Genomic DNA, 18,287 nt, shown 5'->3' with positions numbered 1-18,287 from the left:
CAAAGATTCCACCATAAACTAAACAACTATCTACCTATTTACCAGGCTGGCAGTCCCACACATGGTGACCCAGACATGGCACCACACATTCACACACACACACATCACTGGCATCATACATTCTCATACACATTGGCACCACACATTCACATACACATCCCTGGCACCACACAGTCACACACAGATCATTCACACTCCTAGACCCAAGTTGAAAAGGACAGTCTCATGGCCCACCTTACTACACTAAATGATACAGAAAAATATGAGGCCAGCAACTCCCACCTTGAACCACACAGAGAGAGAACACTGGACAGTCCTCAGGGTTGCTTCCCACTCCTTCACCTCCTCTGTAATACACACAGACACTCACCACCAGTCTAAGTTACCAACAGATTGTAAGTTACCCTGACAAACAAACAAGGGCTCAGAAATGTAATCACCAGGAAAGACTATATTGTAAGGGAGTGAACTCTATGGATATAGTAACAATCAACTGCTCTTATTTAAATGTAACTGCAACAAAAATGATAAAATGACTGACAACTTTTTTTATCATAATTAGCATCTTACAATACTCATATTGAAATACCTAAATGTTAAATGTAGGAGATATAAAGGAAATACTGATGTGTGTGTATGTATGTTTACCTAAATGCCTACTTGTGATATACAGGAAGTGAACTATACTTGTGCTGTCCCATTGCCACATCTATGTTTACTGTGTGTGTGTGTGTGTGTGTGTGTGTGAAGGACATACGTTTGAAAGGAGCCACAAAGGGAGAGTTCTTGATGGTGTGTGTGGTGATGAGATGATCCTCCACCAAGGCACGCACCTCCTCCAGCCCCACCACCACCTCCACTGCCACCTCCCTGCAACACACACACACACATACCATTTCTATTTGACACTTTAAATTTTCCTTTTTTGTATTAACTTCACATTAATGATGCAAAACCATACAAGAACACATGCACAAGAACACACAAAAGTATAGCTCAGGGCCTGTATTCTACTTGGTAAATAACAACAGGTAGATGTACTAGAGGAAGAGGTGATAACAAATAACAACAAAAGCATAAACAAAGAAGGAAAGACAAAATGAATACATATAAAGAACCACGCAAGTAAAGCTCAGGCCCTGTATACTAAAAGGTAAGCAACACATGGTGGAGGTACTTACGGGTGAGGTGCGGTGGTGAGGGTGGTGGTGCTCCAGGCCTCCCTCATGCTGGCCAGAGAGCGTTCCAGGCTGTACTCCCTCGAGGCACCACTGCTCACTACCTCAAACTCCTTCAGGAACCCCCCAAGCTTCATCTGCACCACCTTCCTCAAGCTGCACAAACCATCAAGCTGACTGCATCTTTCCTTTTATCTTCCTCTTCTCTATTTGAAAGATATCTGGGGTCTAAATTAAAGAACTGTAAGCCAAGTATGGGATATCTAGGGCTGCAGAACACATCAGGCTGGCTTATAAATTGAATCTGACTATATCTCTTCTCTCTATTTGAAAGATGTCTATGGCCTAGATTATATAAATAAGACCTGGGTATGGGATATTTAAGACTATATACCTGGTGCTAGCAATAGGGGGTAATATTGCTGACCTACAGATGAAATCTAACTACATCTCTCCCTCTTTTTCTCCTCTCTTCTCTATTACAAAGATGTCTAGGGTCTAAATCATATAACTGAGGCCTAGGTATGGAATATCTGACAGTACAAGACTTACCTGGTGCCAGCATTAGGGGTGATATCAAACCCAGCTGCTTTGTTGAGGCTGTGCCAGTGACGTGGCCTCAGCCCCTTGTTGCAGAGGACAGACACGAGGGGCAGATGTTGCTTGAAGGCCTTGATCTGGTTCAGAGCCAAGGCACACACCTGCAATGGCCCCGGCAGGTTGGCAGGGTTTGGGTCTTCCAGATTCATCCGTGCCTTCCTCGGGTCGCCTTCCAGTGCCTGCTGCTTGAACTTTGTCTTGAAAGCTTTGCGCAGTCGCAGTAACTCTCTGGGGTGTGGTAAAATTAGTGTTATAATTGAACAAGTTATTATTATTTTTATTATATAAGAGGGACATTGGCGAAGAGCAACAAAAGATTGAAAACAGAGCCCCACTGAAATGAGGAAAGGTAAAAAAAAAAAAAAAAAAAAAAAAAAAAAAAAAAAAAAGATCACTCAAAATCGGAGGATAGATGTTTTGGGATCTCCCTCCTCTTGAAAGAGTTCAAGTCATAGGAAGGAGACAATACAGGAGCAGCAGTTGGCTATATATATATATATATATATATATATATATATATATATATATATATATATATATATATATATATATATATATATATATATATATATATATATATGAAAGAAAAATACACACACACACACACACACACACACACACACACACACACACACACACACACACACACACAAGATTTTTACATGTAATTCTTAACAGCTTCCCTTTTTTATCCTCTAAACTTGTCTCACTTTCATAACTTCTTGCTCAGCTATCCAAGGACAAAGTTAGCTGATGTCTTAACTTCATACATCCTCTAAGACATGCAATTCCCACTTACTACTTCCATCTCTATGTAAACACTTCTACATCATTATAGAGGCATACATGAATTCTATCACAAGCAGTGAGCACCCCTTCACGTATCCTCTAAAAACACGTAACCTTCAATTTATGCATCCACCATCTTTATATAACCACTGCATCACAATTATGGGCACACATGACTTCTGTCTCATTCGCCATTCCATCCCCCATACCTGGTCAGTTCCTCCGTCTCCACATCAATGAACTCCGGATCCAGTGTGGTGAAGTCCCCGTCCATCCAGTACTTCTCGTACTTGCGCCACTTCATGACCAGGGTGAACAGTTCCTCGTAGGGCACCAGGCACTCCTGAAGAAGGGCAATGTTGGTTTAAGAGATTAGTAAGAGCAACATAACCCTCTGACACTTCCTCGTAGGGCACCAGGCACTCCTGAAGAAAGGCAATGTTGGTTTAAGAGATCAGTAAGAGCAACATAATCCTCTGAAAGTTCCTTGTAGGGCAATGCTTGGTTTGAAAGGTTAGTAACAACAACAATCTAATCCTCTGAAGGAAACCAAACTGATACATAATTTCCTGAAGTCATGAGTGCAAAAACAATACAAAGGCAAAGCAGCACCACCCACCTTGAGTTCTGTCAGTAAGGGGAAGGAGGACACTTGGAACTTGAAGAGTGCCTCCTCCTGGTTCACCCATTCCACCAGGCCACTCACTTTCTCCAGGCGTCCCTCCAGCTTCTTAACTTCCTGTAAGACACAACATCTGTGAGTTAGGCCTGCATTCAGAAACACTTTGCTCTCTCTAGCCACAACTATTTTCAAAGGCCAGAGAGATGATTAGTCAAGTTGTCAAGGCTGTTTCTCCTCTTGATAATGCAGAAATCTTGTTATTACTTATGAAAATGATGTATTATGCCCACATATTTCCACATTTAACTTACTGTAATCCTATCTAGTCCACTACTTACCCAATCCATCTACATACCCTAAACACTCTACATAAAAAAAATTATTAGAATCATGACAAATAGCAACTTCCTCCAACACACACCTCCACTCTTTAAATCTATGAATATTCTTCAACTCTCTGACCTATCTAACTTCTCCATTGCCTCATATATGTTCAAACAGATAGCTTCCAACATTACCAGTATTCTGACGCACACCCACCACCACACCACACGTAACGAATATGCCCTACAGGTTCTTCACCACAGCTTAACTCTTTACAAACATTCTCTCATGTTCAAAGGTCCCAAAATATGGAGCAGCATTCCAACATATGTCAAAGAATCAATAAACTTCAATAGTTTTAAGAGAAAATTAAAAGAACATTTGTTATCACTACTGACATATCTTTTCTAGTTTATATATGTATATGTGTATGTCTATGTGTATGCATTTTTCCCTTATATAGGTGTTTTCAGTTGCAACTGTCTATGTACCCTTACTGTTTTTCGCTAAATTACTCAAGCACATATATGTCTTGCCAGCTGTTTATATATTATAATACAATGTCATTCTGCTTCAACCATACATCTATGTCCAGTTTCCCTCTCTTGAGTTAAAATTAGTAGTTTCCTTTTCTTTTCTTTCCTGCCTCTCTAGTTACCTCCAAACCATTTTTTTTTTATTTATTTATTTATTTATTTATCTGTATTCATTTAATTTTTTAGTTGTTATATATGTATGTGTGTGTGTATGTGTGCCCAAAAAGCCTATGCTTAAAAATGGGCTGTTTGTCCTTCTAAAATATATTACAAGTATATCTATATACTACAGACAAACATAATAAAGTGTTTAAAGTGTCTAGAACCATAAAACACTCTAAAAATCATCTGTAGCTTTAACTATACAGAGCCTTTTGAAAATAGTGAAGTGCAGCACAGAAGTGTTTCACAAGTCATAACACACACACACACACACACACACACACACACACACATAAGAGTTTCCGAAATAGAGTAGCAGATCAGTGGAATACGTTGTAAAAGAGCAGTGGCATGTACAACACAGTATTCAAAAATTCAAAAGAAACTCATGAGGTATATAGTCATTAAATTTCTCAGCTGTACGTCTCTTCCACTTTCCACCACTCCGTCCACCTCCCCCTCCCTTGCACCTCACCCTGATGTATTTGTTGACGTGGGCCACCTGAGACAGCTCCTCCAGCTCCGTCACCAGCTGCTGGATGCGGGTCAGGGTATGGCTCACCTCCCCAGCTCGCTCCACCAGCCGCTCCTCAAACTCCTGCTTGAAGTCTTCCAGGGACTGTCAGTGAGGAACAAAGGTATGTCAAGAAGTGTTACTCATTCTTACATCACAATTCACCAAACAAAACATTTCTCCATTTACAAACATTTCTATTAATCAATCTATATGTTTTTATCCATTCCGGAACAGCACCACACTGCACCACACCACCACCACCACATTTCTCCACTTATAAACCTGTCAATCAATCTCTCCATCTTTTTCCATCCCTGACCAGCTCCACACTGAACCACACCACCACTAACACCACACTCACCTCCACAGCACGGTCCACCACGGGCTTCAGCTTGGCCGGCCAAACAATGACAGCTGCAGTGGTGGTCAGGTCATCAGGTGTGAGGTGCACAACATCCAGGATGATCTGCAGCACATCACCTTCAGTACATGACATCACAGAACAAAGGATAGGAAATGCATACAAAAAATTGAAGGGCTAAAGAAAAAGAGAGAAAAGAGGACAACAAAGAGGGAAATGTATACAAAAAGGTGAAGTGACAGAGAAAAAGAGAGAAAAGGAAGATAGGAAACAAAAGAACCTGGAAGACAAAAGAAAAGAGAGACCAACATAAGAAATCAAGTGCACAGAGATGACAACACTTCTTCACCTTCAGTTTGGCTACCATGTCCCCGACCTCCTCAGCCAGGCGGTGGATGGTAATGCGCCGAACCTCCTCCACATACTCCATCAGTTTGAACAGCTGTTCTGTGGACTTTGGGGTTCCCTGAATGCGCTTATGGATGGCTTCAAACTGCTGGTTCAATCTATGAGACAGAGAGAGGGTAAGTAGACATGAGGATAAAAAAGGTACATGAAGATTGACTGACTGACTGATTTAAGCACCACAAAATCGATCCACATTCAGGAATGCTCTGCCCTCTCACCATGAATGTTTTCAAAGGCCACAGAGATGATAAGCTGGGTTCTCAAGAGTGTTTCCTCTCTTAATAATGTAGAAATCTTGTTAATCTCTCACTAAAAAATGTAAAAACACCCTTCTAAACTCATACAGCTTCAACTAGTCTTTTGAATGTAGTAGAGGTGCTGGCAGATGTTTCACAGTATGGACCAGAGTTGTATGGCATCAATATATAAAGAGGATCTCACCCCTGGATAGTCTTGCGATGGTCGGCCACAAGACGGTCCCTCAACACAGATACAAAGGAGGAAGACACTGAGAGAAGACTCTGTCGCAGGAATTGGTACTCCAACCTACCACACATACAGAAAAACTAAGATGAAATCAGTCTGAAAAAAAATACTTAACTCCATCAACAGGATCTTCAAGTAGAAATCACAGTGAACACTAATTTTTCTGATACTTGTCTTTGTTCAGTGTGTAGGGAAAGGACAGTCAAGGCCAACCCAAATCCATTCATTTTTTGGCTTGATTGGTAAGATATTGGTCCTGCATTTCTGCGAGTGTCCTAGCAGAGGTTTGATCCCCAGTGATTTCATGGGTTTTTTAACAATTACACATGACTGATTGCAAAAATGATGGAAAGCTTGTGAATGTATATAGACAACTTATCTCAAATAGTTATCTTTAAGGGAATGTCAGGCTGGTACATAAATAGGTAGACAACTACATATTTACTTCACATCACCTGAACACATGGAGGAGAGTGGAGGTGGGCACGTGGCTGGCATTTTCCACATAGCGAGAGAAGTGGAGCACCTTCCCAGCATACTCCTCCAGCTGGGCGTCCAGGTGTAAGAATTCCTCCACCTCACTCCGCACACCTCCACTCAGCACTGGGTGCCACTCCTCTGCTGTGTGGGGTGGAAGTGGTGGTCAGGGAATAGATGTGTTGTTCATTACTGTTGACACACTACACACTTCTTCAAAAGTTATGCATAGCTCTTACAATTTAATTTCTGTATATCCATCTTCTATATCCTATTCTCTACATCTCCATCCTTGTACATGCAGAATTAGTTTCCCATCTGCTACCTAATCCATCCTTCTCTTTACAATTCAGTCTCTATGAGGGTATATTATGAATACAATGATCAAGAATAAGTTTGGATCTAAAAATCTGTAAAGCTTAACCATATTAGTGTATGTTGTCAATGAATTTACCTATCAACCTATGGCACAAGGATACCCACAGATCTGCTGGAGACAAGTGCTGGCCGAGTAACTTTACTAAACTGGCGGTGTCAATAAAATTAACTATCTATCTGTCTATCTATGGCACAAGGACACCCACAGATCTGGTGCAGGTAGGTACTGGCGGAGGAGAAGCGGTGGTGGACAGTGGAGGCAAGGGCGTCATGGAAGGCAGCCCACTGTGGCTCGGAAAGGCTCACCACCAGAGTCTCTCGCCGGGGCTCAAGTGGCCTGAGTGGTGGCACGGGAGTGCCACCATCACCAGTGGAGTCGTCAGTCTCTGCCATGCGCAGCCGCCACCGGGGCACCTTTGGGGGCTGTGGCTCCTCCCAGGTGCCACGGTACAGCTGCACACACTCATCCAGCTGCAATAATACATTTTCAGTTTCACATTCCACCCAAGACTTGCAGGAAGGAACATACATCCTTAGTTTATTGGGAAGGTGTCACTATTATCTTTGTGTCCCCTCCCCCCTGCCCCACTCACCTCCTTGAACAGGTCAGTGAAAGCAGAGATGATTGCCTCCTGGTCTGGGCTGAGCAACACCTGGTTGTCGTCCAGCACCAGGTACAGCCTCACCCGGGGCCCCTGCCACGGCTCCTCCTCACTCCCCAGCCATGCCAGCACACCCTCCACACTCCGGATCAGCACCTCCTGCAGCTATAAGGCACATAACTACCACCAAATGTTCAAGTGAAGTATATAAACAAAAGCGTGAAAGCAATTATCACATGTTGATGTTTAAAGTCGTTCGTATCCGTTATCACTAAATTCAAATACAGTAAAATCCCTCTTATCCAGCATCAATGGGACCGCCAACATGCCGGATACTTGAATATGCTGAGTATGCTTCACATGTTGGGGGGGGGTTCCACTCATACTGCTCTTCTAGACAGGGTGGAATCAAAAGCTTTTCGTCTCATCGACTCCTCTCCTCTAACTGACTGTCTTCAGCCTCTCTCTCACTGCCGCAATGTTGCATATCTAGCTGTCTTCTACTGCTATTTTCATACTAACTGCTCTTCTGATCTTGCTAACTGCATGCCTCCCCTCCTTCCGTGGCCTCGCTGCACAAGACTTTCTTCTTTCTCTCACCCCTATTCTGTCCACCTCTCTAACGCAAGAGTTAACCAGTATTCTCAATCATTCATCCCTTTCTCTGATAAACTCTGGAACTCCCTGCCTGCTTCTGTATTTCCACCTTCCTATGACTTGAATTCCTTCAAGAGGGAGGTTTCAAGACACTTATTCATCAATTTTTGACCACTGCTTTGACCCTTTTATGGGACTGGCATTTCAGTGGGTATTCTTTTTTGTTATTAGATTTTTGTTGCCCTTGGCCAGTGTCACTCCTACATAAAAAAAAAAAATAAAAAAAAAAAAAAAAAAAAAAATCACCACCATACACTCACGCATCTTACTATAACAAAGATCAGCTGATCTTAATCAACAGCTGATCTGATCAGCTGTTTAAGTGTAAGCACAACACGCTTCCTCTTTTCTACAACTTCAGGCATGATGAAATCGTCAGGCGATAAACATTGCACACGCGGGACTGAGTCATTGAGTAACAGCGTTGCCAGATTGTTTTGGCCATATTATCGAACTACACAGGTTGAAATTATTGTACTTCTGGTAAAATTATCGTACATATGTAATTATTCCAAATATTATGCAAAAACTGACACTTTCCAAATACAGAATTTAGGTTATATATATATATATATATATATATATATATATATATATATATATATATATATATATATATATATATATATATATATATATAGAGAGAGAGAGAGAGAGAGAGAGAGAGAGAGAGAGAGAGAGAGAGAGAGAGAGAGAGAGAGAGAGAGAGAGAGAGAGAGAGAGAGAGAGAGTCCGCACACCCCCTAAACACCTCCAGACACACTCCAACACCCCCTAAACACCTCCAGACACACTCCAACAGCCCCTAAACACACCAAATACACTGAAAGCACAGTCACGGAAGACAAATACTACAAAGACAGACAGGGCAGCAGGAAAAATTAACCTAAATATTGTTTTCTTAGCATTTTCCTGTTTTATCACCTCCTCTATTCCTTCTCCCTTCCTCTTCCTCCTCTATTTCTCTTATTTTCTCACTCATTCTACTCTTATCTACACGTCTGAGTTTAGAAACACGTGGAAACACCAGGAAAACACTGCAAAGTACGATAAATATTACCGAGGAGACAGAGGGGCCGATCAAGGTCCCGGGTTCATGATGGCGGCCGTGACGTCACGGCTATTTTACGTACCGTAACGGATTTCATTTCGAAATTGACCCCTCGAAAAAATGGAGCTAGGCTCGAATGCCTTATATATTCTGACTTGACAAATACTTTATCTAATATTCACAATATTATAACAGCTCCAGCTTGAGTAGTATTTAAAAAATATCCAAATGAATTATGGAAAATATGTTGAAATATTCGGCACCATTTAAATAATTGAAAAGTCCACAACATTTGAATTTTCAGGAACGTAAAAAATTTTAAAAAATCTGAACTATCATCTTACACCATCAAAAGTTATCTGCAACAAGAAGTAAACAAATAAAACCGAAATTGTGTAAAAAACAAGTGTTGGAACCTAAACACGATTAAAAACCACTGAAAAGTCCACCCATTTTGACTCAACAACAAGATAAAACACTTTAAAACATACGAACTATTTTTTCAAGCAATGAAAAGTTAGTTACAAGCTGAAATAGAGAGACAATAACACAAAAAGTGTTGTAATCACAACTTTTAACAGGACCATAAACCATTTTTAAAGTCCACTTATTTCTCTCAACAGGAACGAAAAAACACTTTAAAAATCATAAGCGATTTTTAGAAACACAAAAGACGTAATTAGAGCGTGAAATAAAAAAACAAGTTTGTCAAAATACTGCCAAAAAAACACCCCACATTTTCGTAAAGCAACACAAAATTGAAAACAACTCAACACAAGCAACGAAAACACTTCTGAAGCAAATAATTATTTTTATAAACCATAAAAACATGCTATACGAGCAGAATAAAGAAGTTAAGAAAATTACCAAAAAATTATTGGAACCAACAGATTGAAACAGGTAGCCAGTCAACATGGCGGCCCTTCGCAGTGGAGAGGACGGCCGCTATTTTGCCTGTTATTCTTCCATCATAACTAAATGAGGCAATGGCGGATATATCTAGCTAGCGGATATGAAAGCCTAGTCATGTGGCTTCAATTTGTGACGTGTTAGGCTTACAGTAAATAAGAGATGAAGTAGATAAAAGCTCATAATACGGACGCCCTACCTCTACCTGTTTGTTTACATAGATTCCCTTGACGCCCTACCTCTATCTGTTTGTTTACATAGGTCTCCCTTCGATATTTAGCTAAATTTTCAGACTCAGATGCGAGGAAACCCTAAATAAATAATAAATAACCTCAAAAACACCCAAATAACGAATAAACTGACAGGAAGTCCGCGGGAGGAGTGTGTTACGGTGAGGGCGGTAAGGCTGACAGGAGGAGGCTGCCAACACTGTACTCACCTTAAGTAGCTGTGTCTCTCTGGTGCTGCTTGATGGAGGAAGAAGCTGCCGGGAATATGCAAACACTGATCGCTATTAGGAGAGTGTGTGGCAAGACTGGCCAGTGGTGACTAAAACAATAACACCAATCCCTCCTTCCCCAGCGCCCCTGCCAAAACAATGTAATCACACCACCACCACCACCACCGCCAGGAATATGCACTGATCACTATTAGGAGAGTGTGTGGCAAGACTGACCAGTGCCGGCCAAAGCAATGTAACACCAATCCCTGCCTCCCCAGCGTCACCACCACCACCACCACCAACGCCCCCTGCCCTCACAGCACTAGTCCTTAGCCCGCGAGTCCAGCGTTGCCAGATTGTTTTGGCCATGTTATCGGCACATACAGGTTGAAATTATTGTACTTCTGGTAAAATTATCGTACACATGTAATTATTCTAAATATTATGCAAAACTGCCTCTTTCCAAATACAGCAGAATTTAGGTTTCTCAGAATTTAGGGAGAGAGGGGAACCGGATACCATGTTAAGTAAGTTTAAGTAAGTAAGTAACACAATAACCTCTCGTGTTACCTCTCATGTTATCTCAATTATTCCTTCATTACTTGTGTTACTGTTTTGTATCACTGCTCTCATCACCAAATGAATATACAAAGGAAGGCAAAATACACACCTTTGAAGCCAGTAGGTTATTGAAGGCGTGCATGACGGTGAGGCGACGTGCAGGGGACAGACTGGTAGCTAATGTGGCCTCCCTGATAGCAGCCAGGGACGTGGGGAACCAGTTATTGCGAAGATGCGTCCGTCCCGCCCTGGCCGCCGCCCTCCACCTGGTGATCAACACGGCCAGCTCCACGCCCTCGCCCACGCCCCCTACGCTGCCCCTACAGAGAGAGAGGGAAAGGGGCAGAGAGTACAAGGCAAAGATAATACAAGCCTATACAATTTATTCCTGAGAGAGAGAGAGAGAGAGACTAACCCATCTTGAACATCAACAAGAGAGAGGGAGTCAAGAGGCCGCAGGACTTGAGCCATGACTGTCCTGACGGCGGGCGGGAAGCTGGCCATGGCGCGGCTGAGGGCACGCCGCTCTCGACTCACCCACGCCACCCGTGGCACGCCTTCCACCTCGTACCTGTGAAGAGAGAGAGAGAGAGAGAGAGAGCGAGAGAGAGAGAGAGAGAGCCACTTCAATAAAAAAAAAAAAAAAAGTGAAAAAATGAGATTTTACCAAGTTCAAGTTTTGCCAAGTTCAAAATACATAAAAAATCTATCACAAAACTACTACTACTACTACTACTACTACTACTAATAATAATAATAATAATAATAATAATAATAATGATGATGATAATAACAACAAATAAATCATAAAAATAAAATAGTGACACCTTAGAATTATCGAGATGAATTTATTTGCTCTAATGGCTGAGATGAAACCCATAAACTTCTCTGCATTACACAATACACGTCTTGCTAAGCTCACCTCTCATAAGTTCCCAAGGGAGAAAGGTGTACGGGATCCACCTCACACTCTCTTAATTCCTGAAGGAGCTGCTGGAGGATGCGGTCGTATTTGGCAGCAAGGGCGGGTGGGAAGCGGTGGGAGAGAGCAGAGGTCATGTCAGGCGGGCGGGGGTCATGGGTCGCCCTCAGCTGACGGCAATGCTTCAGGACCGCCCTTGCAAACTCCGCCCGTCTCTGTCTGCAGGAGTGTTTGGTTATGAAGTGTTTTAGTGTTCGTGTTTTGTGTGTTTAGCTAATGATTATTGTTTCCGTTTATTTATGTCTATTTGTTATTATTATTATTATTATTATTATTATTATTATTATTATCATTGTTATTATTATTATTATTACTGCCCTTGTAAACTCCGCTGTTCTCTATCTGCAGGAGTGTTTTGTAGTGAAATGCTCTAGTGTTTGTTTTGTGAGTTTGTTTTGCTAATCATTATTGTTTTTTTATATGTCTCTCTTCACGTGCGGCTCACTTTTATTATGACATGGTGTTAAGTTCTCTTATTCTGTGAACTTATTTAGCTAATGATTATTGTTTTCGTAAATTTTTCTATATAGTGTTCCTTTCGCTTTATTTTGATCTTATTGCAACTCCATTCTTATCAGCGTGGGTGAAGAGAAGGATTAAAAAGAAGGAAGAAGAATTAAGAGAAGTATAATTGATTTACCTGTAATATTGAGATCTATGAAAAGCAGAAAATACTGAAAAAAAAAAAAAACAAGATTAAGGTAACATACAGCATCGAAACCCACGCAAAGGAGACTCCAAGATTCCATGCAGTCTAACTCGTCACCTGTGGAAGTGGTGGGCGAGATGGATTCTGCTGCGGCGCCTCTGCAGGAGTTGGCTATGGTCCCAGTGGCTGCTACCGTCACCAGGGGGAGCAGGGACGGCGCCGTACTGAGAGAGAGAGAGAGAGAGAGAGAGAGAGAGAGAGAGAGAGAGAGAGAGAGAGAGAGAGAGAGACTTATTAATCCGGTCTTTTCCTCGATCATTGCATTTTTTTTTTACATTCAATCCGGTTTTTACTCAAATGTTACGTTGCTTGTTATCCTCCTCCTCTTCCTACTACTACTACTACTACTACTACTACTACTACTACTACTACTACAGTTGCGGCAAAGAAAAATGTTACACGCGGACAAATGCAACGCGGTAAAGTGAGGGACACCATTTTGTTTCCTGTTCCAGTGAGCGGAGCTGGGAGCGAGGCACTATGGTAAGCGGGGCTCCCGCCACACCATATCACACAGCCAGCCCTCAGGGCACACTGCGTGCTGGTTGAAGGGCAGTAAAGTTCGGGCTACGGCCGTATCGGGAGCGAAGTACAGCTTCCCCCTCGGGTGAGCCGTACCACGCTCCCGATACGGCCGTAGCCCGAACTTTACTGCCCTATAGTTTCACTCCACCTGATCACAATGGTGCGTAAGCAGCTCAGCATGGAGAGAAAGGCTCGTGCTCTCGCCTTGTTGGAACAGGGGATGCCTGTGACTCTGTAGCAGAGGAGGTGGGGATGTGCCGGCAAACCATTCACCGCACCACGGTGTTGGAGTGACCAGGTAACTCGCCAGACCTTTAACCCATCGAAAACGCCTGACACCACGAAGAGTAAGGTTCAAGAAGAAAAGCCATCCAACATCGACGAGCTGAAAGAGGCGACGAAGAGGCTGTGGATCACTTATGGACGCTTCCTACTTCGCTGCAGTCTGGATCCATGCCCAAAAGACTTAAACAAGTGATAAAAAATAAGGGTAACATGACCAAGTATGAATCCATGCCCAAAAGACTTAAACAAATGATTAAAAAAACAAGGGTAATATGACCAAGTACTAAGTGTAAAGTTTTCAGCCCAATAAAGTGCATGTAAGTTGCCAAATCGTGTTTATTGACCGCATTAGGTGAGTAACATTTTTCTTTGCGGCGACTGTACTACTACCACCTTCTTCTGCCTAGTAAGCGGTCTCATGGAGTGTTGAAAAGCGAGGGACGTTCGGCCGCTGCTGCCCTGGCCACCTCTCATACTGCCGCCCTGTTGCGCAAAAGAAACTACGTTGATTACACAGGTGATTAACATCTCTCTCTCTCTCTCTCTCTCTCTCTCTCTCTCTCTCTCTCTCTCTCTCTCTCTCTCTCTCTCTCTCTCTCGTAAATTCTCTTTCTCTCTCTCTAGTAAATTTACCTGAGCGGAGGCTGCGGTAAGGCGCGAGAGTCCAGCCGATGAGGGAGTCTTCGGGCCCGCCTCAAACCTGCCACGGCCCCACCCTCGCCGCCTCGCCTGCCGCACACACACGAGATGTTACCACTAGTTCACCACTCATCCTAAATTGGTGATGGCTATTTAGATTTAAGGACTGATGGTAAATTACAGAGGGTTCTCCTTATCATTTGAGACAGTACTATAAGGTAATTTAAGTGTCTGGAATTAAAACTGTAATGGGCCATTTGGTGTATTGGTTGTATTAGCATCCATCATGGCAGCCGTCGGCGGCGACCTCAGTGGGGGAACCGGATGCCATGTTACCTCAATTATTCCTTCATGACACCAAGACCAGGCAATGGTAGATATATCTGACCAGTGGATATGAAGGCTAGACATGTGGCTCTATCTTCTGACATGTTTGGCTTACAATAAGTGAGAGACGAAGCAAATAATGGCTGAAAACACTGACGCCCCTCCTTCAATCTCAGGCTTGGTTACATATTGTCGAACTTTCAATATTTCCCTAAATCGCCAACTGTTTCCACACTCAGATGTAAACAAAATCTAAAAATAAATCAACAACCTCAAAAATACCTAAAAAACGAATAAAATAACATAAATAAACGAGTACAAGACACTACAAGGAGGAGGGTGTTGTAGTGAAGGCAGTAAGTCCGACTGAAGGGAGGCTGGCACCGCTGGACTCACCTTACGTACTCGTGCCTCTCTGGTGCTGCTTGGCGGTGCTCGGTGCAGGGAGAAACTGCCGGGAATACAGAAACACTGGTTAATAGTGTGTGTAGACCACGAGTGACATTGCTGACCAAAACACTGTAGCCAACCAGCTAGCCAGCCGCCCACCCTCCCCCAGCACCACCTGTCACTGCTCCTCAAAACACACATACACACACACAAGTTGACATGTTATCAAATGATTAGCTCAGTTGGGGAGCTGGCAGCCATGTTCCCTTAATTATTCCTTCATTACACCAAGACCAGGTAATGGCGGATATATCTGACCAGTGGATATGAAGGCTAGACATGTGGCTCCATGTTGTGGCATGTTTGGTTTACAATAAGTGAGAGGCGAAGCAAATAATGGCTGAAAACACTGACGCCCCACCTCTACTTTGGCTCATGGCTTGTTTACACATTCATGAAACAAATATTTGCTTAAATCTCCAACTGCTTAAGGACCCAGATGTAAACAAAACCAGGAAATAAATAAATAACCCTCAAAAATACCTTAATAACGAATAATAAAACATAAATAAATGAGTACAAGACATTACAGGGAGGAGGAGGGTACTGTGGTGAAAGCAGTAAGGCTGACTGAGGGGAGGCCGACACTGCTAGACTCAACTTACCTACTTGTGCCTCTCTGGTGCTGCTTGGCGGTGCTCGGTGCAGGGGAAAGCTGCCGAGAATACAGAAACATTGGTTAATAGAGCGTGTGGGGCAAGACTGACCAGTGCTAACCAAAAGACTGTAGCCAGCCAGTCAGCCAGCCAGCCAGCACCCAACTTCTCTCCCTTCGAAGCTTCATCTGTCACTGCTCCTTCAACCACACCCACAAACACAAACACACACACACACTAACACACTAAAGTTGACATGTTATCAAATAATATGTCTAATAATATAAAATATCCTCACTTCTTCACTTCCCTTTCTCCACTCCACACCCGCTACGTGATTATGAACGAAAACTTCACTCATTGCTGTACCGTGTCACTGCTGTACCGAAGCGAACACGAACGAGCTCCGGATATGCTCAACTAAAATGCTCCAACCCTCTCTCTCTCTCTCTCTCTCTCTCTCCTGACGACAGTTTCTCAAAGCCACAAAGATGATTATCAGGATTTTCAAGGGTGTTTCTTCTGTTAATAATGTAGAAATGTTGTAGATCTGTCACTAAAACTGTAAAAACACCCTTAAAAAACCATGTCACTTCAATTACAGCCTTTTAAAAGACTGTTTCTCCTCTTAGTAATATATATAAATGATGTTAATCTGTCACTTGAACCGCAAAAACACCCTTAAAAACCCGTGCAACTACCGAGAGAGAGAGAGAGAGAGAGAGAGAGAGAGAGAGAGAGAGAGAGAGAGAGAGAGAGAGAGACTAGCAATAACACACACACACACACACACACACACACACACACACACGAATAAACCAATGCATTTATAAACCTTCAAATTTCCCACACTTTTTTTAATCCCAAGGAAGAAGAGAGCGCGAGAGAAAAGACGAGAGATCGTACAGAGCCTAACATTTTCTCAAATATTATAGGATGGTGGGCTTATGATACCACATGGAAGGGGTATCAAGGGAAGGGGAGCCTTGGGGATGTGTGAAGGAAGGACAGTAAAGAAGGAAGGCTTGGAGGTGAAGGAAATGTATAGAATTCCTTTAATATTGGACGCTTCTCTCTTCAGACCATCCTTCACGGAATATTTGCACCGAGGTTTCGAGATGCGTGGTAAGAATCAGTTTTTTTTTTTTTTTTGTGTGTGTGTATGTTTTAAGGCAGTTTTAAGTGTTTTAGATTGTTTTCACGATGCTTTAATTATTCTAGGTTTGTAGGCAGAAGAATATATATATATATATATATATATATATATATATATATATATATATATATATATATATATATATATATAATTTATTGTCTCATGCATTGTTTCCTCTGCAGAACTCAAGGAAGAAGAAGAATAGGAAAAGGAGGAGGAGGAAGAAATTAAAATAATATCTCCTTACTTATAAAAAAAAAAAGTTTATACCTCCTCTTCCTCTATCTCCTCTTCCTCCTCCTCCTCCTCCTCCTCCTGCTCCTAGGACGAGGTGGAGGTGGAGCTGTTTGATATAGAAGACTTCCCCCTACTTCTATAAGCCATAGAAAACGTACTTGAGGATCTCAACCAAGTGCTACCGCCGGTTCTCCGTTTTCTTTTTGATGTGGAGCTCTCGTATTCCAGCTAATTTACGAGAGAGAGAGAGAGAGAGAGAGAGAGAGAGAGAGAGAGAGAGAGAGAGAGAGAGAGAGAGAGAGAGAGAGAGAATATGATATATTTAGATTATAAATAATTATTTTTGTAGTTATGTAAAATTGCTATTGTTGTTAATTTTGTTAGATTAAATGTTACCAGTATTTCGTTACTGTTTTTGTATTTATCTTTAGTAGTAGTAGTAGTAGTAGTAGTAGTAGTAGTAGTAATAGTAGTAGACGTGGTAATAATAGTAGTAGTGGTGAAAGTTATTATTATTATTTCTGTTATTATTATTTAAAAAAAATATTGAATCTTATTTACTTATTTATTTATGTATTGAATTTTTTTGCTATAAATTTAAATGATACAAACTACAATTATTTCATTTTCATCCACCTATCCACCGACTCTCACCCAGCCATCAAACTAACCACTGAGCTATCCACTAACCTGTGTGTGTGTTAGTCTGGCCAGTGCTATCGAGGCATGTCACGGTAAGTGGGGGGGAGGGGGGGGGCGGAAATCACAAGCTGGAGACTTCGGTTTGTTGGTAAGTGTGATGGTGACCGGATGGAGTGTCAATATTAGTACTGAGATTAGTTTACTTCAATATTACGTTTGCAAGACAATACAGCGGTACAGTTTGTGTTCATACGGCTTATTACATCTGCACAGCGTCTGGAGTTTTGGCAGGTACAAGATATTATGTATTTGTGTATGTATAATTCCGTACGTACGTATGTACCAAAAAAATAAAGAAAGAAAGAAAGGAAATAATAATAATAATAAAAATAAAACTAAGCAGGCAAAGATGAAGAAACAAGAGATTAACGATCACCACCACCATCACCACGTTACCTGCGGCGTCACCAGTATCTCAGTGGTGACTAGGAGCTGCTGCAGGGTATGACGTGTGATGCTGCTGGTGGTGCCGCTGGAGCCGGGCAGCACAGGCAGGCAAGGGGGCATGGGAGCAGAGGAATCCCCGCCACTCGAACCCAATCCCCGCCTCTGACTCCCCAACATTGCGGGAACTTGGCGGTGTACGTGTTCTGTGGGAAGGGGAAGTGGTAGTGGTGGT

At 42.2% G+C, this 18,287-nt stretch overlaps 1 protein-coding gene across 5 annotated transcripts in view; it reads right to left on the bottom strand.

Moving 5' to 3' along the window:
* LOC135091320 (dynein axonemal heavy chain 7-like) overlaps window positions 1-18,258 on the bottom strand; it is a 48,260-nt gene extending 30,002 nt beyond the window's left edge. For 2 of the 5 annotated variants that reach the window (XM_063988845.1, XM_063988849.1), the window contains exons 1-22: window positions 18,065-18,258; window positions 15,583-15,632; window positions 14,924-14,978; window positions 14,195-14,290; window positions 13,955-14,044; window positions 12,809-12,915; window positions 11,983-12,201; window positions 11,476-11,631; window positions 11,170-11,380; window positions 7,432-7,605; window positions 7,045-7,309; window positions 6,439-6,604; window positions 5,939-6,043; window positions 5,439-5,595; window positions 5,090-5,194; window positions 4,687-4,830; window positions 3,187-3,306; window positions 2,777-2,910; window positions 1,731-2,006; window positions 1,182-1,334; window positions 758-870; window positions 283-347 (exon numbers count right to left, since the gene is read on the bottom strand). In XM_063988845.1, coding sequence (XP_063844915.1) covers window positions 283-347; window positions 758-870; window positions 1,182-1,334; window positions 1,731-2,006; window positions 2,777-2,910; window positions 3,187-3,306; window positions 4,687-4,830; window positions 5,090-5,194; window positions 5,439-5,595; window positions 5,939-6,043; window positions 6,439-6,604; window positions 7,045-7,309; window positions 7,432-7,605; window positions 11,170-11,380; window positions 11,476-11,631; window positions 11,983-12,201; window positions 12,809-12,915; window positions 13,955-14,044; window positions 14,195-14,290; window positions 14,924-14,978; window positions 15,583-15,632; window positions 18,065-18,232 — 3,129 coding nt within the window. In that variant the 5' untranslated portion in view covers window positions 18,233-18,258. Of the gene's footprint in view, window positions 1-282; window positions 348-757; window positions 871-1,181; window positions 1,335-1,730; window positions 2,007-2,776; window positions 2,911-3,186; window positions 3,307-4,686; window positions 4,831-5,089; window positions 5,195-5,438; window positions 5,596-5,938; window positions 6,044-6,438; window positions 6,605-7,044; window positions 7,310-7,431; window positions 7,606-9,157; window positions 9,264-10,496; window positions 10,825-11,169; window positions 11,381-11,475; window positions 11,632-11,982; window positions 12,202-12,808; window positions 12,916-13,954; window positions 14,045-14,194; window positions 14,291-14,923; window positions 14,979-15,582; window positions 15,633-15,871; window positions 15,955-18,064 lie in introns of those variants that run through there. The other 3 variants (XM_063988846.1, XM_063988847.1, XM_063988848.1) reach the window with 3 other exon arrangements.
* Between the last annotated feature and the right edge of the window lie 29 nt (window positions 18,259-18,287).

The sequence above is a fragment of the Scylla paramamosain genome, chromosome 37 (assembly GCF_035594125.1).
Source record: "Scylla paramamosain isolate STU-SP2022 chromosome 37, ASM3559412v1, whole genome shotgun sequence".
NCBI lineage: Eukaryota > Metazoa > Arthropoda > Malacostraca > Decapoda > Portunidae > Scylla > Scylla paramamosain.
Note: the sequence above shows the minus strand (reverse complement) of the source record. Positions and strands in the feature narration are given on the sequence as shown.